This window comes from Penicillium subrubescens (assembly GCF_028828155.1).
Source record: "Penicillium subrubescens strain IBT 31985 chromosome Unknown utg000005l_segment0_segment0, whole genome shotgun sequence".
Lineage (NCBI taxonomy): Eukaryota > Fungi > Ascomycota > Eurotiomycetes > Eurotiales > Aspergillaceae > Penicillium > Penicillium subrubescens.
This window is the reverse complement of record NW_026643155.1, coordinates 4,410,862-4,431,388: the sequence shown is the minus strand read 5'-3', so window position 1 is coordinate 4,431,388 and position 20,527 is coordinate 4,410,862. Positions and strand designations below refer to the sequence as shown.

At 50.8% G+C, this 20,527-nt stretch overlaps 8 protein-coding genes across 8 annotated transcripts; 2 read left to right on the top strand and 6 right to left on the bottom strand.

Moving 5' to 3' along the window:
* Positions 1-15: 15 nt before the first annotated feature.
* On the bottom strand, positions 16-1,287 carry N7473_008119 (uncharacterized protein; the record flags this gene model as incomplete). The annotated part of the gene is made up of 1 exon (XM_057154059.1): positions 16-1,287. One exon carries the CDS (start codon positions 1,285-1,287, stop codon positions 16-18), a length of 1,272 nt encoding a protein of 423 aa, XP_057008397.1.
* A 432-nt stretch (positions 1,288-1,719) lies between these two features.
* Positions 1,720-5,491, top strand: N7473_008118 (putative RNAPII degradation factor Def1). The gene is made up of 2 exons (XM_057154058.1): positions 1,720-2,229; positions 2,332-5,491. Exons 1-2 carry the CDS (start codon positions 1,938-1,940, stop codon positions 4,668-4,670), a joined length of 2,631 nt encoding a protein of 876 aa, XP_057008396.1. The 5' UTR covers positions 1,720-1,937; the 3' UTR covers positions 4,671-5,491.
* A 496-nt stretch (positions 5,492-5,987) lies between these two features.
* Positions 5,988-6,885, bottom strand: N7473_008117 (uncharacterized protein; the record flags this gene model as incomplete). The annotated part of the gene is made up of 3 exons (XM_057154057.1): positions 5,988-6,150; positions 6,214-6,291; positions 6,338-6,885. 3 exons carry the CDS (start codon positions 6,883-6,885, stop codon positions 5,988-5,990), a joined length of 789 nt encoding a protein of 262 aa, XP_057008395.1.
* A 1,057-nt stretch (positions 6,886-7,942) lies between these two features.
* swo1 (putative swollenin) lies at positions 7,943-9,799 on the bottom strand (the record flags this gene model as incomplete). Its single annotated transcript, XM_057154056.1, has 7 exons — positions 7,943-8,472; positions 8,536-8,725; positions 8,805-9,020; positions 9,081-9,127; positions 9,192-9,513; positions 9,569-9,674; positions 9,729-9,799. The coding sequence occupies 7 exons, from the start codon at positions 9,797-9,799 to the stop codon at positions 7,943-7,945; spliced, it is 1,482 nt and encodes a 493-aa protein (XP_057008394.1).
* Positions 9,800-10,122: 323 nt separating this feature from the next.
* N7473_008115 (OSBP family protein) lies at positions 10,123-12,652 on the bottom strand. Its single transcript, XM_057154055.1, has 5 exons — positions 12,478-12,652; positions 12,079-12,410; positions 11,952-12,006; positions 10,581-11,880; positions 10,123-10,517 (listed from the first exon to the last, which is right to left on the bottom strand). The coding sequence occupies exons 1-4, from the start codon at positions 12,547-12,549 to the stop codon at positions 11,092-11,094; spliced, it is 1,248 nt and encodes a 415-aa protein (XP_057008393.1). The 5' UTR covers positions 12,550-12,652; the 3' UTR covers positions 10,123-10,517; positions 10,581-11,091.
* A 1,155-nt stretch (positions 12,653-13,807) lies between these two features.
* On the top strand, positions 13,808-15,531 carry N7473_008114 (putative MFS transporter; the record flags this gene model as incomplete). Its single annotated transcript, XM_057154054.1, has 3 exons — positions 13,808-14,239; positions 14,316-14,549; positions 14,605-15,531. The coding sequence occupies 3 exons, from the start codon at positions 13,808-13,810 to the stop codon at positions 15,529-15,531; spliced, it is 1,593 nt and encodes a 530-aa protein (XP_057008392.1).
* Positions 15,532-15,724: 193 nt separating this feature from the next.
* N7473_008113 (uncharacterized protein) lies at positions 15,725-17,910 on the bottom strand (the record flags this gene model as incomplete). The annotated part of the gene is made up of 9 exons (XM_057154053.1): positions 15,725-16,042; positions 16,107-16,190; positions 16,247-16,303; positions 16,356-16,594; positions 16,647-16,841; positions 16,897-17,021; positions 17,074-17,556; positions 17,620-17,659; positions 17,730-17,910. 9 exons carry the CDS (start codon positions 17,908-17,910, stop codon positions 15,725-15,727), a joined length of 1,722 nt encoding a protein of 573 aa, XP_057008391.1.
* Positions 17,911-18,381: 471 nt separating this feature from the next.
* N7473_008112 (MDR family MFS transporter) lies at positions 18,382-20,159 on the bottom strand (the record flags this gene model as incomplete). Its single annotated transcript, XM_057154052.1, has 2 exons — positions 18,382-19,719; positions 19,785-20,159. The coding sequence occupies 2 exons, from the start codon at positions 20,157-20,159 to the stop codon at positions 18,382-18,384; spliced, it is 1,713 nt and encodes a 570-aa protein (XP_057008390.1).
* Positions 20,160-20,527: the final 368 nt, after the last annotated feature.

Genomic DNA, 20,527 nt, shown 5'->3' with positions numbered 1-20,527 from the left:
TTGACACAAAATTCATCATGTCCAATTCAACTCCAGGCGTTGCAAGAGATGATCCTCTTCGACAGTAGCGCGAGAGCGAGACGCTTCAACACTCGCAGTGGCAGTCTCTTCGGGAAGCAGTTCTTGAATCTGGTGTCCCAGGCTGGTCGCAAGGCGGATTTTCTTGCGGTCAATCAGCGTGCGAAGCGCGTCACAGCTGATCCGAAGGAAGGCATCCCGCCGGGCCTGGTTCCATTTCTGAAACTTGTTGGGAGACAAACTGTCCACATAATGAATGAACGGAGTTGGGTCCGGGTGGGTGGGGTGGCATAGGGCCACGGACGAGAACAATAAGGACCGAGAGGACGACAAAGTCGAGATGGTCTCGGCAAACTCTTCAAAAGTATGAACAGGAATCTGATCGCTGGAGGGCTTTTGGTCCATGAGCGTGCGAGCTAATTGAGCCCCGGATGCGAGCAACATCGACTTGGCGACCTTCAAATCACCCTGCGATTCTACAGAGGAAAAATGCAGATGGCATGCACGCAGGTAGTACTTGATAGCCGATCCGAGTCCGGCTCCGTAGCGAATTTCGGCATCAATCAGATCTTGGAGAAGATGATTGAAGGACATGCGAGCTCGGTCTTCAGGCATCTGGCCATTGAGACCCCCCAGATTGCCGCTCACAAGCATTTTCATCCACTCCATCACGGTATCTTGCAGATCTTCCGCGACCATGAATTTGGTCAGAGAGCCTGTCGACGCCCGAGTCTGTAACAACATCTGCCTAGAAGCGCCGTCTGAAGCCCAGAACCACTCAACCACTTTCGAGCCCGCTCGAGTGATCTTCATGGCATCTCGCACTCCATGTTCACCGAATGACCGAGCAAGAAGTAGTTGTGACTTGAGACAGTCTGTGATGAAAGAAGGTGTGGCAGAACCCGAGGCGACAGCCTGATCGAAGAGAACCATGGGATCCTGAACTGCCTGCTTGGACTCATTGATGGTTGCTGTGGTGGCATGATCACGAGAGGTTGACTTGGTCTTCTGCGGCACAATGCGGAACAAAGGGTTATCCAGGATCGCATGCAGGTGTTGATCGGTTGCATGGATGGATGAGTTGGTATTCAAGGGCTGTCGATCGCTATTGGGGTTGGAACTGCTGGGGGCCGGATACGCGTGGTCCAGCTGGCGTCGAAAGGAAGAGGTGAGGGCGTTGAGCAGTTGCTGGGACTGGCGTGGAGTTCGAGGTAGTGGCTGATGAATCTTCGGCCATGTTTTGAATTGGAAAATCGCGGTGCCCTTCATGGTTGCGGTGTCGGTGAGTCCCAATCTAGCCGTGAGTATGGCGTATAATGCACGGGGAGGGAATCGTTAAAGGGAGATCGCCGCGAGGGGTGGGCGGTGAGGGTGCCCGAAGTGGATGACGAGGAGACCAGGCAAGCACGAAAAAAGACTCGACGAATTGACAAAGAAAAGAGTAGGATTCACGAGAAAGAAAAGAGAAGTATAGATTGTGGCTGGGAATCTTTGAGTCCACGATCAAGTATAATTGATTTAGATCTACCCCGTGCTTTTTTAAAGATCATGGGAAAGATGGGGGAGAGATTAAGGCCAAAGAGGGAATCGACCCAATAGGCGCCACTCGCTAAAAAGCCAGGCGGTGCCAAGACCAGCTGTGACTGCGAGCAACACATCAGAACCTTAGCTTTTACCATCTCCATTCAACTGCTGTTCTCTCCTCCCCCTCCCCTCCCCCCATTATCGCTTCTCTTTACCAGGCGTCTCTGGATTTCTTTCTGGCCCGCTTGTGGTCTTGGTGCCGTTCCTCTTTTGCGAGGTTGCATCCCGACTCGTTTCCAATTCAGATCCTTCCCTCCCTTACCACGAAACCCTTGCGACCATCGTGACCTCCTTCCCCGTTTCGATTTTTCCATCTCACACATCCATCTATCACAATGTCCGAAGTTCAGAGCCGGTCGTCTGCGCGCGGCAGAGTATCCACCCGCGGTGGCCGTGGTGGTTATAGCTCCAGAGGTGGCCGTGGTGGAAACAGCAGAGCCGCAAACACCGACAACCCAGACCTGGCCCCATTCGATGAGGGTGAAATTGGACAGATGAAGAAGAAATACTCCGATGCTCTGCCCACTCTCAAGGAGCTGTTCCCCGACTGGAAGGATGAGGATCTCGTGTTTGCACTCGAGGACTCCAATGGCGAGATCGAGGAAGCCATTGAGCGCATCACCGAAGGTCGGTATCTCTCTACATCTCCTCATCTATCCCATAGCGCTCGTTTCTTTACCCCTTGATTCCAAAGGGTCTTACATACTGACCGATGATTCTTTGATGTAGGCAACGTGTCGCAGTGGGGTGAGGTCAAGAAGAAGACCACAGACCGAACTCGGCCCAAGCCCAAGGATGTCCAGAGCACCCCCACCGATATTGCTGCAGCTTCTGCTCGTGGAGGCCGTGGTCGCGGTGGCTTCGAGGGTCGTGGTCGCGCTCGTGGAGATCGTGGTCGTGGCGGTCGCGGTGGACGGGCTGGTGCCCAGGTCACGAACGGCTCCCGCCCTGCAGAGGTCTCAGCCTCTACTGTTGCTCCAGTCGCTGAGCCCTCAACTGCTGCTTGGGGAGAAGTTGAGAGCGAGCCCACCGTGGCAGCTTCAGAGCCGACTGATCCCAAGACCAGCGTGATCCCCGAGGGCACAAAGAAGGGATGGGCCAGCCTCTTCGCCAAACCCCCTCCTCCTCCACCCCAGCCAAAGAAGGCGCCCGAGCCCGCTCCTGCTCCTGCCCCCGAAGAGCCTGAAGAGCCTGTTGTTGAGCAGCAAAAGGCCCCCGAACCCGCTCCCGCTCCTGTCCCCGTCCCCGTCCCCGTCCCCGCCGCCGCACAGAAGACACCCGTCGCCAAGCCCGCCGAAGTGACCATTCCTGTCATTCCCCAGACCACCGTCAAGGCTCCCAAGGATGACTTGACCGAGACCAACCTCGAACAGATTCCCGATGTTTCCGCTCCTGCGCCCACTGCAACTGCTGCCAGCACTGTCGGTAGCGCCTTTGACCCCGCCGCTGCGGCGGCTGCTACTCCTTCCCGTGCGCCCCCCAGCGCCCTCCCCGGTAGCGGATTGAAGCAGAGCAGCCGTGCTCCCGGCTTCCAGCGTCGTGTGATGGAGCAGCAGCAGGCTGTTGTCATGCCCGGCAACCATGCTGTGGACCGTGCCGCCGTCCAGTTTGGTAGCATGGGCCTGAACGGTGACGCTGTGGACATTGATGAGAACCGTGAGGAGGCCGAGACCCGCGCTCAACCTCCTCAGCACTCCCCCGTTGCTCCTCGTGCCTCCCTTCCTCCTGTGACCCAGGGTGCCGGCGAGACTCGCCCCGCCCCCGGTCTTCCTCCCGTTCCCCAAGCCTCCGCCGAGACCTTCAACGACTTCGCTCGCTACTCCTCCGAGACCCAGAAGCCCTTCGACCCCTTCACCCAGCAAGTCGGCCAGCCCCAGCCGCAGATCCAAGAGCCCTTCGCCAACCAGGCCCCGGCTCAGCCTACTGCCACCACTGGCAGCGAATACTCTCCCTTCTATGCTGTTGACCAGCAGCGCTTCCCCTACAACTACTACGGCAGCTACGGCCAGTCCCAGGATGCCAATGCCGGTCCCCGCGGTGCTGGTTTCGGCGGTGTCTCTGCTGCTGAGGCCCAGCCCCAGATCCCCACCACTCAGCCTGCTGGCCGCTACGGTCCTGTTGATGCCACCAACAGTGGTCACAACACCCCTAACCCGACTCTGCCTGGTGCTACTCAGACCCCCGCTGCTCAGCACATGCCTGGTCAGCAGAGTGCCCACGGCTACGGCTACGGCTACCCTTACTACTCCAACCCTCATTACGCTTCGTACATGAACCAGATGGGTCAGCACGCCGGTGCTGCCTACGGCCGCTCTGGTCGTCCTTACGATGATGCCCGCCGTTATGATGAGCAGCAACACTACGGCATGCCTCACACCTCCCAGTACGGCTACGGCAACCAGTACGGTCCCTACGCCGGTGCTGCTGCTGGTGCCAAGGGCGGTATGTACGGTCAGCCCCATGGTTTCTCCTACGACCACTCCTCCTCCCCCGCGAACGCTGCTGCCAGTAGCTTCAACCAAACCGCACCTGGTCGCGACTCTGTGTACGGCCGCACTGGCTCCGCCCAGCCTTCCGACACCCAGCAGACCGCTGCTGGCTCCAATGCCTTTAGCAGCGGAATGTCGGACGTCTTCGGACGGTCCCAGGCTGGCTTTGGCCAGAACCCTCCCGTTGCTGGTCAACCCCCAGTGACCGCTGAAGAATCTAAGGGATTCGACGCGTCCAAGACTGGTGGTCCCTCCCCGTCCCTCGCCCAGGCTAACCGCCCCGGCTCTGCCACCAACACCCCTGGTCAAGCTCAGACCCAGTCTGGCCTCCCCCCTCTGCAGGGCCAGCAGGGCCAGCAGGGCTTCAGCGGCTACCCTCACCTGAACCCTCAGTATGGTGGCCTCGGTGGTCTTGGCGGCCACCAGGGTGCTGCCTCGCAGACTCACCAGCAGCAGCAGCAGCAGCAGCAGCAGCAGCAGCAGACCGGTTATGGTAACTACGGTGCTGGCTTCGGCAACTACTACGGCAACAACACTGGCCGCGGCAACGGTGGCTGGGGTGGTAACTACGGCCACTAGAGCTGAGGAGAATCTCCATTGTTCTATGCTGTACCTTTCCCCGCCTATCACAAACACACATATGGCGTTGCATTTGCAGGTGAAATGAGAAGAAAAAGGGGAGGTATGTGGGTTTCTTTTGTCTTGTCTTCAACATCATCCAGACAGGATGATCACATTCCTTACAAAATCGTTTGAGATGAGCAAGACAAGAGCAAATCATGACAAGCAACCCCTGAAATTTCTCATCATCTTTTCCTTCCTCAACATTTGTGTAATCTCTTCTCTCTTCTGGGAGCTTTGGGCTGGGCTTGGGAATTGAGGTCTTCGCGTTTTCTTTTTTGCCATTTCCTGGTCTTTTCTTCATTTTTCGCGTCTTGCTTTTCTTACCATCTGTTCCTCCCTCTCCTCTTTTTTTGCTCCCACTACATCCTCCGATGTTGTCTGTATTAAATCCACCAATTCTCCTTCGGGATGATGTCTTTTCTTCTCCTTTTACTATTTTCTCTATTTCCTCTTGTCCCCGCTTTTTCTGTTCCTGTTTCTTCCAAACCTAGCTCACGGGTGTCAATTTGGGTCCGGGGGTGTCATTATGTGAAAATGGGGGGTTTATGTTTCTCTGATGCGATGCCCTGTTTATTTATCATTATCATTCTCTGTCCTTTCGCCGTGTTGCAATATCTTTATGGTGGTTGCGCTGGATCGGGTCGAGAGGGAGATCGTGATGGACACTGCTTGGGTGGGTTCTACGGGGTCGGCTAACGGCTAAAAGTGTGATGAGTTATGTACGCACCTATACAAATCAGATATTCCAGGACCATATCTGGCTATTCTAGTACCCGTAAAGAATTGTCGGATAGATCTAGTTAGAAGGTACCTACCCCGCATTGTAGATTTAGGCTGAGCCTAATTGCACGACGCGCTATGCTCCTTTGGATGTAGTAGATAATAGGTACATCTGGCAACTCGACATCTAGACTAAAGAAACGGCTTAACTAAGTATAGTTTAAGTTTCTCTTTTGTGAAAGACTTGTAAATGCCTCTTGAACCGTCGTTTTCAATAGCTAAAGTTTCTCTATGGTCTATCGTTTAATGTCGTTACTGCTAGCATGAAAATCTATTCGGGCTGCAAACGTAAAGATTATTACATACTAATCTATGATTCAGTAGTATTATGAATATCTTGAGGTGCTGGATATCACCACAATAGGAAGGTTTTGTCCTCTATGGAATAGTCGCTACCGGTACTAGCGAGCCATATTCATTTTGGATTCGAGAAGAGCCTTTGTTAAGAACAATGATGAAGCTAGAAAGCGATGTGCTAGATGGACTCCCCCTCTACATTTTCCAGCCTGTGGTATCCCCATTCCAATCTTTGTTCAGCCATTCATTCGAAGAGGGTTTCGCGAGGCCATAGCGTGCTAGGGCCTCAAGACCGATCTTGATCTTGCTCGGGTCTTTAGGCGCGTCGTTGATGCCGTAGAAGTAATCGATGAAGTAACTGAAGAGAATGGAAATGTTAGTCCACTTATTTGACATGAAACACAACATGTAATAGACATACAGGGTGCCTGTTTGACTGTGCCAGACTAATCTAGAGAGACTGACCACGTGAGGTCCAAACCCTTTCGCGACCGCCCGACTAAATTTATCGTTAGCATGATCAAGAAACGGGAGGATCGACATACGGAAGATCCGTCATAAAGGCCATACGGACACGCTCCCTCTCAGCAGCGGACAGAGTCCAGTATGGATCATTCCCAAGCTTGTCACCGAGGCGTAGACCTGGGACCATTTCCCACGCCAGCCAGATCGCAAACCCGTTTGGGACCGGCCCTGGCTTATCTTGAGTGCTGACCATGTATCCTAGGAGCTTTGGCGCATTTCTGAAATCCTGCCGAGTAAACTCCTGATAGGCAGTTAACTCTGGGGGCGTGTATGTTGTGGCCTGGCGGGATCTGGTCTTCGGGTCTTGTATCTCAGTGTACTTGATAGGAACCTGAAGATAAACTCGCATGAAGGCTTTCCTGGAGGGCTTCTTTGGATCGCAACAGAGGAGTCTAGCCGTAGCGTAAGAGTAACAGTCGTGACGACGACGCATTTCTTCACTAGCCTGGAAGTCACGCTCATTGAGCTTCTCGAGGATCTTCCACCGCGAAGGGACAGGTTGATCTAGGGTGATGATTGTGCCAGGGTCTATTCCTTGGGGAAACCAGTGCGAGGGCGGGGACGACATTGTTGTAAGAAGGCTGTAGAATCAGGATGTTGAAGAAAGGGAATGTTGCGGTAGGCAGGAGAAAAATATTACAGTATGTATTGCCTAGACTTTTAAGGTTGCCGCAGGTGGGAAATCGCTGGCGCAGGGAAAGTCTAATTTACTCACATCGTTCATTGTGTCGGAAACGAGGGTCTAGCGGAAACGGCGGCCACGGCTATGGTGGTGGTGGTGGTAGTTTTGCGATCCTGGTGCATTGATGAGAAGTGAACTAAGTGTTGTGATGGATAAAGGGCAGGATCCGAGGCGAGAACATACGGGGAGGTGAGCCTTCAAATGTTGATAGAGTCGATCAAAGGTGATGCGCTATGTGATCAAGAAGCAAATGTTCAGTAGTTTTAACGTGTCTATTGATTATCCGCCATATCGGCCAAGGGTATAGTCTATCGTGCGAAAGCATAGGTTGTCGTGCAATTAGCCTTAGCCAAGCTCGAATGTTAAGGCTATTATTGATCTCGGCTTTTAGTACCGTACACTAGTTTGGAAGATTGATGAGACGGATTGAAGATTCATTACTACTTCCGAGGTCGACCCGGCAAAGGGTGAATTACTTTAGCCGCTTGAATTTGGCTAGCCCTGATAGGATTTTAATCCTTGACAATCCAATTCATGCAAGAGAGAATTTAGTCCGGAAAATATGAGATTTTAACTTCGGCACGGGTTGACCCCTCAAGCCCCGCTGTGCTAAGGTTGACACTAGATACCCCGTACATGGGATGAATCCCTTTTTATTTGTCAAATCCTAGGAATAATATCCGGACTAGTACTCCGAAGGGTCCGTGAATAAGTTAAATAATCACCTATGTGAGGCCGGATCTACTATGTTGGATACCTCTACTGAATATGGAATGAGTTTTGAAAACAGGCAACATCAGAGGATCTTCTATCAAATGATAGTTTGGTTCTTGCTGTAAGGGATATCCTAAAGACTGCAGGGTTTCACTTAGCATCGATTCTCGAGACAGACAAGCGAACCAGATACGCCAACAGTGCTTGTCGCCTCCAACGTCTGCATATACTAAGTAAATTGCACGCCAAGGTCAATATAGTAGAATCCCGCGACCGAGGTAGCTGGCGCCGTAAAGGTTGAGATAGCCGCCTCGTTCACAATCTGCTGTCCGTCTGGGGATGTAACTCGGATACCAACGGGTAGTGCGAACGGCCCAGCACCATGGGGCAGAACCCAAGCACCATATCGCTCCTGAGGCCGACTGCTGGTGTAGTTTGGATCGTGCTCAAGCGCAACCCAGGTACTCGAATCGGCGCTCTTAACCTCGACGGCAGTGACCGACCCAACCCCGTTCGTATTGACTACACTTAGAGCAAAATAGTACGCACCGCCACCGTCTCGCAACCACACATATGCATTTCCGGGCTTGGGGCAAGGTACACGTCGGTAGCGAGTGGGAATTACACCGTCAGTCAGACTACCGTTACCTTGCAAGCGGCCCATTGCAATGTCAGACAGGTCCATATGATGACTATCCTTGGGGAGGGGGCAGCCGTATTTGAAGTTGATTTCGCCGCAGTGGTCAGCACCAGAACCGCCTGTGATGAGATGTCAGCAAAGATTTCTTTTCCGTGGGTATTACCATTGAGAAGGGCACCTACAGCACCACTTGGAATTAGCACTGCAGGGACAGCTGTCCACGATCTCCAAGTAGATTGGGTCAGTGTATCCAGCCTCTCCAACCGCGTAGTCAGTTCCATCAGCCTTGGTGCGGATGAGTTCAAAGCATTCTCCGCACGAAAGATAGTTGTCCGGATCGCCTGGTGCACCGGCGCTTAATGAAGGCCAGAACTAGGCATATAAATTAGTGATTGAGGACGTATAAAAATACGGCACTGAGTTAGTGCTATAGATGGGTTGTATGAAATACCTGGGTATAATAGTCACCATTTGGCGCCGCAAAGTTTCCTCTTAGGGTGACATTTGAGGGATCCTTGCATAGGAGCGGATATGCGGTACAGAATGCATCACAAGTCGAGCCGAGCATTGGGTCTGTCCAGCTTGCGGTGGTACTGCCTTTGGTGCAGAGACCATAAAGCCCAAAACCGCAAGCACCTCCGCTGGTAAGACCAAAATGTGTTGAGCGCTGTGTTTATGTGTTTATTAGCATGGGCCCTGAAGTATACTAGAAATTAGCCGTACTTACACTGTAGTGCCAAGCTTCATTTGTTCCCACTGTAGTTTGTTCTCCCCCTGTTCCCAATATAAGTCAGGCTTGAGGGTGAATGTGATCATAAAAAGTGGAATGAGATCTTACACATAGTGCCAGACTTGCACATTGACGAGGGCGGAGATCCACACCCACCCGAGCAGCTGCTAGTACAGGACTCTGATTCGTTATTGGATAGACAGTAAGACGGACAACAAGCATTGTCAACGAGGGTCCACGCTCCACAGGAGCTAGCATCTACAGAGGGGTATGCTGGCTGTGTAGCAGTTGCTGCGGGATAAGAAGTGCTTGTCGTGTACTTGGAAGTCCCAGTCACTGCGTGAGTAGTAGTCACTCCTTGAGTAGAGGTCGTAGTGATAGTGCCAGAGATTTTAGTGCTAGAGGTTGTAGAACTAGATCCCGATACCTTCTAGAATAAGCAACCCAGGAATAATACGGTGGGAAGCGTCTCCGGAGCGACTGACCTGAGTGCTTGGGATACACTGAAAATAGTATGGATTTATAGAAGAGCAGGTGTTTCCACTAACACAGCAGGTTGCTCCATTGTAATTACTTCCACCACATTGGGCCCTGCGAACTGTTAGACATCACGTAGCCATGAAGCATACGAATCATAGATCATACCAAGTAGAAGCACAAGCAGACTGGGCTGCTACTCCACTAACCAGAGTGAAGACAACAGTAGCAAAAAACATGATTAAATCGATGACTTTGCTTGTCCTCAACTGTACATGATTTGTCTAAGAGAACACACCCTTCTTATAAGGGAGTCAGATCATATTCTGATATTACTTCGGACCTCGGACCCGCATCCAAAATGTGCCGGGCATACCGTGCCTGAAGAAGCGTAGTCAGCATCTAAAACAAACTTACTTTACCCTCACTTTACTATCTATGAATGGTCGGACATACAGCCAAAATCCGGCCCGTGCGGGCCGTCATGCCTAAAGAGAGAGAGAGAGAGGACACAAAGTTATTGTTTGGTGGAAGTATAAAGCCCAGGGTAGGATTATGACCCCCTGTTTCAGGAACCTAGTGATCCAGAATTGTTGCCGAGACAAGCGGATTTTATCGGCAGATGGCAATACTCAGGCTAGCACCCCGGCCCATTTTTGCTGCCAAAACTTTATAAAATTGCGGGGTACTATACACGGTTCTGCCTGAATGGGCAACTTGAATAGGCAAGAGAAAGACCTTCAATGAGAAGTTTCCCCATATCCATGCGGTTTCATGATCCTCGTAGTTAAAAGCAACTCGTTGGACTAGCTCAGCCCGCAGGTCAATTCCCTTCTGTGCGCTCATATGCGCATTTTTTTGGCTGCCCTTCTCCAGAAAATGACTCATTTGAGGATGAGAAGTGGCGGCGGGATACTGTTCGAAGAATGATTCGGTGTTGGGAGAGAATTCAGATGACTGTTAAAAGACAGATTAGCATACTGCCCAGGTGTGGCTAGTGAACGGATAGATATAACATACTCAAACGGAGATGTAGAAATTGGCAATCTGGCATGTAAACCAAGTAGCTGTCAACAGGCTTTGGGTGCGGTATAAATGATCCTCGGTGGCTCTCAAATGCTCCCCAGTTCTTTATGGTTGTTCATCCACTTAAACAACAAATCGAAAGGTACCTGTGGACTCGTTTGTTTTGATGATAGGTCTGGCAGATTTCTCTCGGCTGGAATGAAAAAGGATTATCGCCGCTCGAACAAGCATATAACCAAACAGGCTTGCATGAGCTAGAAACTATGTACAATCGAAATGCAGCATCCATCACACACATTCCTAGGAAGAACATAGCAGCAATAGGACCCAGAATTCCCCACAACGGTCAAATCTATGTGTGAAGACAATTGGTTCCGCGATTCAAGAGCGGTTCCTTCAGAATAGAAAAAAGAAATCCAAAAGAAGTGAAAATATCATGATCGGCTTCTCCCCGATTGACGTTGACTAGATTTGATGGAGCAACAAAGGGTAAAGAAGTACTTCCTTACTCTTCAAGGCCCAGTCCCTCACCTCCAACCTTGTGATAAGGTGGCTGGGCGCCCGCAGCGCGTGTCGTGTCGAAGCGCCAAATACCGCCAGTCTTATCAGCCTCGAGACAGCCGGCATAATCAATTGAGCTTGCGGCCTGCTGGAACAAGGGGTCATCGTCCTTCTCTTCAACGCAGTTGAAGAAACGGCGCTCCCAGTCCCGGCCCTCGGACTTTTCGACGCGGCGCAATTCACGCTGAGCGTTCTCGATACGGGACTTGTACCCGGAAACAGCGTCCATATCACCCTTCTTGATGTTGTCGGCGACATCTGCCCACGCACGACGGCTCTCATACAGATCCTGCTGCTCGAGCGGGGCTAGAGTGAGCGGGGTGGTCGCGTTATCCTTGACGACCCAGCGGTCAACGATCTCCTTGGTACGGGCATCCTTGATAGTGAAGGTATCCGACCACTGGCCGTCAACGGTGTAGAGAGGCTTCTTCTCGCCCTCACTGGCCTTGTACAAGCTCGCGGTGAAGGTGTTCTTCTTTCCGCTCAGCCAGCCCTTGCCCGAATAATCGATCTTGGCGATGTAGCCGCTGCTGCTGGCAATCTTGGTGGACTTTTCCAGCTCGACGAAGGGCGTGCCGTAGATAAGAGACTCGATGTGCAGGCTGGGGAGGGTAATCACGTATTTCTCCTTTTCGCTGGAGCCTGGAGGAGTGATGGTGTACTGGGCGTGGCCGATTTGCTTCACTTGGATGGTGCTTGAGAATGAGGCCTTCTGGGCGTTGTATCCTTGCAGCTACAGTGATGGGTCAATTAGATGAGGTTCTTGTTGGCCATGTAGCGGATACCCGGAGTTGTTCAACTTACCTCGACTCCATGCTTTTCGTTCTGGATCGCGTATGCGGTAACGGGAGGGTGGTGGCTATTGAATTATAATACTGATTAGCTATACTCTACGCCTCGCCAGGCTCAGCAGGGAATTCTTGGAACTTACCTCACTTGCTCACTGATCAGAGTGGTCTCGCCCAACTCCGCGTCGGCACCGGCAAGCCATTTGCCAATAAAAAGCTCACCCAAGAAAGGGTTCAGCGGCTTCTTCTCACTACCGAGCTTCTCACTCCGGCTGCAGTATTGCTGGTGTAGAGTGGTGAGGAACCACTTGAGCACGAGGAGGGCACGTTTCTCGGGATCGGCCTCCTTAGCGGGCGCCACGAAGACGGAAGGGTGTTCGGCCCAATAGGCCGAATACTCAGTGAGGGATGTAGTCGACAGGATAAAAGGCGGGGCAGTCAACGAGGAAAGGTCGCCGTTGAAGGAGGCGATTGACTATCGCGATCATAGGCGTCAGTCTGGCTGCCTGCGAGATCCCGTCGAGAGTCACGTATGCACTTACCTTAAGGAAACTTGACCACGAGCCCTTGCTTTGAGGAGGAACCTGGCTCTGGGGCTCTTTCTTGGACGACATGGTTCGAGTAGATTTGATTCAAAATTTGTAAATAAGGGGGGAATTTCGCGAATATCAAAAACGGTCGAACAAGGAAGGTCCTGACGTCGGTCTCCAAAAAGATATGGTGGGGGGAGAAGTCGTCGATGGTTGGCGGTCAGAGGGGATAAGAGGATAACGTCATGGCGCCAGGGGATCGCCGGGACTTGGCCACTTTCCAAACTCACAGACCTTCTCGAGGGAAGTCTGTTCTCGGTACATTACGACTTGCCTTCGATTGGGACCAACAGATGAGATATCGTGTTAACTCGATCTGTCAAGACCTTGCTAGATCACTGGCACCACATCAGGTCACGTTCCCCGTCCACTTTCTATCGGCCGCTTGACAGATTTGGACTATGGTGGAGCCAGTCATTGACGGTGCCTGGCCAACTCTTTTGAGGGGGGGCTTAACCTTGAATACAAGAAACAATGTTGCGCATGGATCCACCCCGATCAGGTTGGCCCTTGACAGGGGTTTTTTCTACTGAAGATCATGCACCAACTGGTTGACTCTAAACCAAGTCTGACCAACTCCACAGATACAATCATGCTTGTCCGCGTTATCTTTAATCCTCGAGCCTTGAAACTAACTAACTAGTGGTCGGCTATCCCATGCACACATCCCATATGCTCGCACGGATTCTTTTCCGCGATGCTTGCTCTATCTCGGCAGTCGGGAGTGGCAACCAACCAGCCCAGCCAGTTCTCCACGGTCTTCTACCCGAATCATTGGTCACAGAGTCCTTCATTCTGGTACCCAGATGGACGCTGAACAAATAATATCACCAAGTTAGGCCGTTGGCTGGTTTCTGGATCGCTCTTTGCTCCGGCCCTACTGTACTTTGTACATACAGAGTTGGTCTGGATGCCACCCCGAGCACGCCGATCCTCGGCCAAAGATAACCAACGCCGAAGCGTTTGAATTTTTTCTCTTCTCTTTTGTGACTCACTGTCATTGTCTCTTTCTTATTTCATCTCGAGATTTCTTCCAAATATACTTGTCTCTCAATTCAATTGAAGCATTCTCTAATATCACCCGCTTCGGAAACTGTCCGTCTGGGGAGTATGTTTTCGGAAAGACACCGGTGACCTTACAACACTACATACCCTCGTGCCTATCACCGAAGAATTCAATTCTCTGTTGAAAAGAATTCCAATTTCATGCTGGATAATTCACCCAGCAATCTTGATTGACATGAATCTTCGTCTATAAAGCAAGTCAACCTTGTATTCAACCATGTCCACTTCACATTCGCGGTCTTCCCTCGATAGCATCGAAGAGACCTCGCCACCAATGGAGGCCATACGAACCAACCAAGGCTCCAAATCACAGAAAAGTCAAGAAACAAAAAATGAACTTCATCTCGTACAGAGCCATCTATCACACCATGATATGCCCGTGACCACGGACGAGTTCCGCGAAGTGGATGCCGAGCAATACCTACGCTTCTCGCCAGCACGCAAAGCAGTCATCGTCTTTGTGCTATCCTTCTGTTCGTTCCTGGCTCCCATTTCATCAACGTCGATTCTTTCTGGTATTCCAGAAGTTGCAAAGACCTATCATACTACGGGTAGCGTCATCAATGCTAGCAATGCTTTGTACTTGGCATTTATGGGGGTCTCCGCCCCGTTCTGGGGCCCATTTAGTCAAGTGTGGGGACGACGTCCGGTGAATAGATACTCCCCATTGTTCGGTATTTTAGGAGTCTCTATCGAGAATCTAGGTGCTAACATGCAATTGATAGATTTTCCTTGCAAGCGCTTTCCTGTTCTTCGTATTTAGTATTGGCACTGCTTTGGCGCCAAACCTGCCGTCCTACTATATCTTCCGGGTTTTGACAGCCTTTCAAGGGACGTCATTCCTGGTGGTAGGAAGCTCTGCCCTTGGAGATATTTATGAGCCCCGAGCCCGTGCCACGGCATTGGGATGGTTCCTATCCGGCACTCTCATCGGCCCTGCTTTTGGTCCATTCATCGGTGTAAGTTTCGCACATTCTGTTACTATATTCTTCAATCGTTAACCCTTCACAATAGGGTGTCATCGTCACATTCCGCTCTTGGAGAGTAGTCTTTTGGCTACAAACTGCCCTCGGCGGCTGCGGCACACTGCTTGTCTTCTTTTTCTTCCCAGAGACATACCCACACCTCAACAAGTCAGACCTATCCTCTAAGACCCCGATTCAAAAGGCAAAGTACCTATGTCACCAAGTCAACCCATTACGTGTTGGCATCCTACTCTTCTCATATCCGAATCTATTTTTCGCGGGTCTGGCTGCTGGTGCACTGGTCTGGAACCAGTATTCCCTACTCACTCCGATTCGATACGTGCTCAACCCACGTTTTCATCTCACCAGCCCCATTCAGTCGGGTCTATTCTATATCGCCCCTGGGTGCGGGTATCTAGTGGGAACCTTCATGGGTGGGAGATGGGCGGACCATATCGTGAAGAAATGGATCCGCAAACGTGGTGGTATCCGTGTACCTGAGGACCGACTCAAGTCGTGTCTGATCTTCATCACATTCGTTATTCCGGGATGTATCCTCATCTATGGCTGGACAGTTGAAAAGGCTGTTGGTGGCATTCCCGTCCCCGTGTTGGCTATGTTCCTTCAGGGCGTGGGACAGCTCTTCTGCTTCCCGAGTTTGAATACCTACTGTCTAGACGTGATGCAGTCTAAAGGTCGAAGTGCCGAAGTTGTAGCAGGAAATTACATGTTCAGGTATGTCTTCGCTGCACTCGGCTCTGGTACTGTTCTTCCTGCCGTGGAAGCTATCGGCGTCGGGTGGTTTAGTACGATTAGTGCGGTGTTCTTAATCGTCTCCGGTCTTTGTGTCTGGGCTACTACTATCTTCGGTGATAAGTGGCGCAATAATGTTGATGAGAGGAATCAGCGCAAGGAGGAGAAAAAGTTACAGGACAATCCTAGGGAACGGAATGTTGGAAAGACTGCTGAAGTATAAGGCGTTCACATGCCATATTGGTGGGGGTGCATATATCTAGGAACCCATGAATGTTTAATGAGCTTTAATTTATAGAAATGAATAATGACTGTCACGTTTGATCTTATCATTTGAACCTGTGATGATATATTAAAGCTTCTAGGTCGCCATACGTATTTACTGAACGGTCATTCCACCCAACTTGACCGATGCATCAAGCCAACTCTCCTCTCTCCACAGGCTCTGTAGAAGAGTGTCCATTGCCATTGATATCACTCCCCATCTCTCCATTGTCCATGACACCCTTGCCCTTGACAATTGCATCGGCACTGAGTCCCGTCTCCGCCACAACACGATCCACCTTACGCCTCTCCGTGAATTTCCTACCATCTTCGCGGCCCTTCTCCACATCCACGAAGCAGATAGCAATCATTGCCGCGGCACAGATGGCAAAGAGGAATGGGAAGCCCATCCAATTGTTGCGTGAGTCGTTGATGATGGCCTGAATGACATTTGGCCCGATGATAGAGGACTTTGAATTTGCTTGAATTAGTAAAGAAGAACCAGAGGTGTACGAGTGGTGAATTGGTGCTTACCGCGCGGTTTGTGATTCCGAAGAGCGCAAAGAACATGTTGTCGTATCCGCGGGGCATTAACTCACTTATCATTGTTTGGGCGTACTTTCCACGAAATTGTTAGAAGATTACAAGCAAGATTCGCTGGGAGATGATCTTACCGCATAGTAGGGAGCCTGAAAAAGTCCGAAGATGACATTGTAGAAATAGAACTCCCACTGTAAGGATTAGCTATTGGAATTTCGAAGGGTTGAGAAGTCTATTACTCACAGTATGATGATACCCGATTCGGTTTGTCCAAAGTCCGAGCATGCCCCAAAAGGGGATCAAGACGGTAAAAAAATTGGTAAACAAGAACATATTCTTCGTCTTGAATTTGAAGTACTTCTGGATATACCAGAAACCAAAGGTCGAGGCAATCGAGCAAGCCGCCTGCGTGATTCCCAAGTAGGTAATCTGGAGGAAAGAAAATGAAACCTGATCATTCTGGATAATGCTGACGAGAGTTCCTAAGAATGATCAGCCCAGTTCTTCATTTTCCGAGGTTGTAGTCCGACTTACCAGTCGTATTCAAGCCGTCCGCAAGAAGGAAATATGCGAAGAAATAGAGGAATGTTTGTGGGAGGGACCTTATCTCGCGAATGGCCAGCCAGATCTGCTTGAACCCGATGGTTGCATAGCTGGAGCCTTTGGGAATTTTAGGTCCAGGGCGTTTTTGCTGGAATAGGAACCACCAAATGCCTAGGATTACCCAGTCTTTCGAAAAAGAGTATTAGTAAACTAGTAAGAATCAGAGACTTGCTTTTCTCACATGAGTTCGTCAGACACAAGGCCAGATTGTTTGAAAATTGGTTGCTCTGCATCGGTAGAAGCACGCTCAGATTAAGCACCAGAGTAAGCAAGTATCCAATATTGCTGTGTGCCGTTGAAATATTACTAATGAGACTGTCAGCATGAACCTCATAACTTCCAGCATATCCATGAATACCTGATATGATTTCGCTCCAGCGACTCGATCGCATCATACTCCTTCTGGTCAATCTTGCCTTCTCTCAAGTCTTCCTCTCGCGCCTTTCGCACATGAGGCATATACCGCGCCAATCGAGGGAAAACTGCAGCATAGAATACCAGGGTGGCTCCGTAGCAAATGTATGCCACGACGTACATTCCCATCGCTGCAGGCCATTGACTCGGGTCTCGGATGGCCATCATACCATACTGCAGCGCCCAACAGACCACAGTAAGGCCCAAGAGTAGCCACCGACTGAACGAACCGTAATCAGCAGCACTTCCAAGCCACACAAATATGACCGTCATAAAGGTAAAACAGAGGCCATTGGCGATCAGAATCACCGACGAGACAGATCGCGTGCCCCCTGCCCAGGGTACCACGCATGCCGAGGAGCTCGTGCAGGGCAGCGGTGGCTCTGTGTCGGGCTGATAGCCTGCCCCGTTCAGCGCCCATTGGAAGCTGTAAAAATAATATTAGTTCATCTGGGTACATCGACTTCATTTGCTAGCGTGGCACACGTACAGGGCTTGGCTGTATGAGCCCGGACCAACACCATTGTCACCTAGATTTGAATTTGTTGGTATCAGCGCGATATGAGACGAGGCGAGGATTCTCCCAAGATATGAGCTCACCGTTGTAGTAGAGGTAGTAAGACCAGAGTTCTTTGCGAGTTGTGGTAGGCTGCTCATACGCTTCTTCGTCAACACCAAATAGCCGCTCGTACTCCTCGAGGGTATGCTCTGGTTGGGCTGGCGTAGCAGCCACCTCCACCGTGGCGTCTGCTTTGGACCCCTGTTCTCTTCGATTCTTCATCGTTGAATTTTCAATATTGGTCGCTGCGTTGGGAGTTTGGGAGTGAGAGGAGATTGAATTTAAGTCAAACTCGTTCACATCAGACTATCGTGCCCCTTCTCCTTCGTGAACCTTACCCCGCATTCCACGACCAAGCTAGTCGTTGTTGTTCCCCCTCCTTATCATCCACTATTTGGGGTTAGACGAGGTTGGAGTGATAAGGTTATGTATCATCAGATGTTAGGTAACATTGGCACCCTCTCATGGAACCCTGCAACAAACTTAAGGTAACCTTAGCTACCCGAGCTGGTAAGTGCTGAGACGTTACCTGGTATGGCGCCCTACATGGAAGTAATCATAGAGGTGAATCTCGAAAATGCTCATGAATAGGAGATTTATTAGCAATCTATAGATATTATTACAGTCATTAAATATTTTCAAGCGAATTCAAATGCAAAAAGCCCCAGACCCGGATTATCTTCAGTATGAAAATCACAGGGCGGGGACAGCCACCTCATCCTTATTACCACCGGCCTTCACACTCTTCCACTCCAAGAACAGACTCGCCACAAATGCCACCACAGCAATCGCAAGACTGACACGGTAAGCATCCCGGAGTCCACTCATGTAAGCCTTGATAACGCCGTCGAGCTGGTCGAGCTGTCCCAATTGGGTCAGCACATGGCGCATTTCCGTCGCACCCGCCCCGACGATGACCTCGGGACCCACGCTAGGCGCATACTTGACAACTCCACTAATCAAGCCGTTCTGGAACACGGCCTGACCAACGGCAATGAAAAGAGCACCTCCTAGTGTTTGGAAGAACATCACCGCGGCAGTGCCGACGGGGATATCTGCCGGCTTGAGAACAGTCTGTACGGCAGTCATTGGGACCTGGAATCCTGCACCAACACCTGCACCAACCACAATCTGATAGCCGATCCACTTTCCAGCGGAAATATCGATATCGTACAAGGTGATGAGACCGGTGCCGATGGCTGCAATGGCGGCACTAATGATCAGGAACGGCGTGTAGTATCCGACAGCAGTAATCAGACCACCAATGACCACGGACGAGACGACAGTGGCCAGCATCATAGGGAGTAGCTGAATACCAGACTTCATAGCTGAAGAACCTTCCACACTCTGGAAGAAGATTGGCACGTAGTAGACAAGCAGGAAGAATGCACCGCCGAAGAACAGGGCGAACATGCAAGATGCGAGCACACTGCGCTGTCTCAATATATTAGGCGGCAGAGTAGCCTTCTCGCCAATGTAGACTTGGGAGATTGCAAAGAGGATTGCCAGCAAACCGAAGCCCACAAACAGGCCGATGATTCGGGAGTTGTTCCAGGCGTACTTGTTGCCTCCCCACTGAAGCGCAAGGAGAAGACAGACAACGGCGGGCATAAGCAGGCTTGCACCAATGAGATCCAGCTGTCTGAGGCGTTCCAGGATAGGCTTTCCAGCGTATTCGTTCGTTCCAGGAAGGCGCAGGATGAAGAGGATGACCGCAATCGACACTCCGCCAATCGGGAGGTTGATATAGAAACACCATCTCCACGAGATACTATCGGTGAATACGCCTCCAAGAAGAGGTCCCGCAATCGAAGCCAATCCCCAAATCATGCCGAACATGCCGAAGACTAGAGGTCGCTTTGGTAGAGGCACTGTCATCGAGATAATGACGAGGGCACCGGAGAAGATACCCGCGACACCGATTCCTGCAACCGCTCTGCCAACAATCAAGACGGTGCTAGAAGGAGCCACCGCACAAATGAGAGAACCAATTTCGAAGATAAAAACGGCTGCTAAGAAGGCCCATTTAACCTGTATTGCATAAATTCACGTTAATTAGCAAGATGTTGGTTTATGGGGTGGTGCTGGCAACTCACGCTGAAAATCTTGTAGATTCGACCATAAGACGGCTGCAGCGCCGTTGATGTGAGGAAGTAAGCACTACCATACCAGGCAATATCGGAAATACTCTTGAACTGGTCGGTAATTTTGGGAATCGCGACTCCAATAATGGTCTGGTCGAGGGCCACCAAGAAGACGGCGAGGTAAAGAGCCAAAATGATAACGATCACCTTGGCCAAAGGAGGATATTCTTGCTCAGTTGGCGTCTCGCCCTGCTCCTTGACATCCTCCACGTCCTTGGCCAAAGAAGAGGTTTCTTGCTCCTTTGGTGTCGTAACATTGTCCTTGATATTCTTCATGTCCTTCTCCAGTGTCGTGTCGACCTCCGTTGTACTGCTGGCCGCCGTCATTTTCAAGGTCCTATTGCTCAAGTTCACGATGGAAAGACTGGTTTCGACTTTTTTTGGAATTTTTTTTTGAAGATTGTACTGTCGTGGTGGCGAGGTCTGAGCGTTGCAGACTAAAATCGGGGGTGGGTATGTTTGCCGACAGTGCTAGTTAGAAGATATAGCACATCACCAACACGTTATTTCTCTTTTCAGTGAACATTCAGACCACGCGACGGGAAGAACCATTATAAAGTGATCTATGACGATGCTCTTTCTTTTTTACGAGATCGGACATCGGCGTGTCTTCTGGCCGATTTACGTTAATTTCCTGCAGACACATGGAAGACAGGTGCGGCTGGCGCAGTAGCGTGAAGCAAATACGAGTCAGG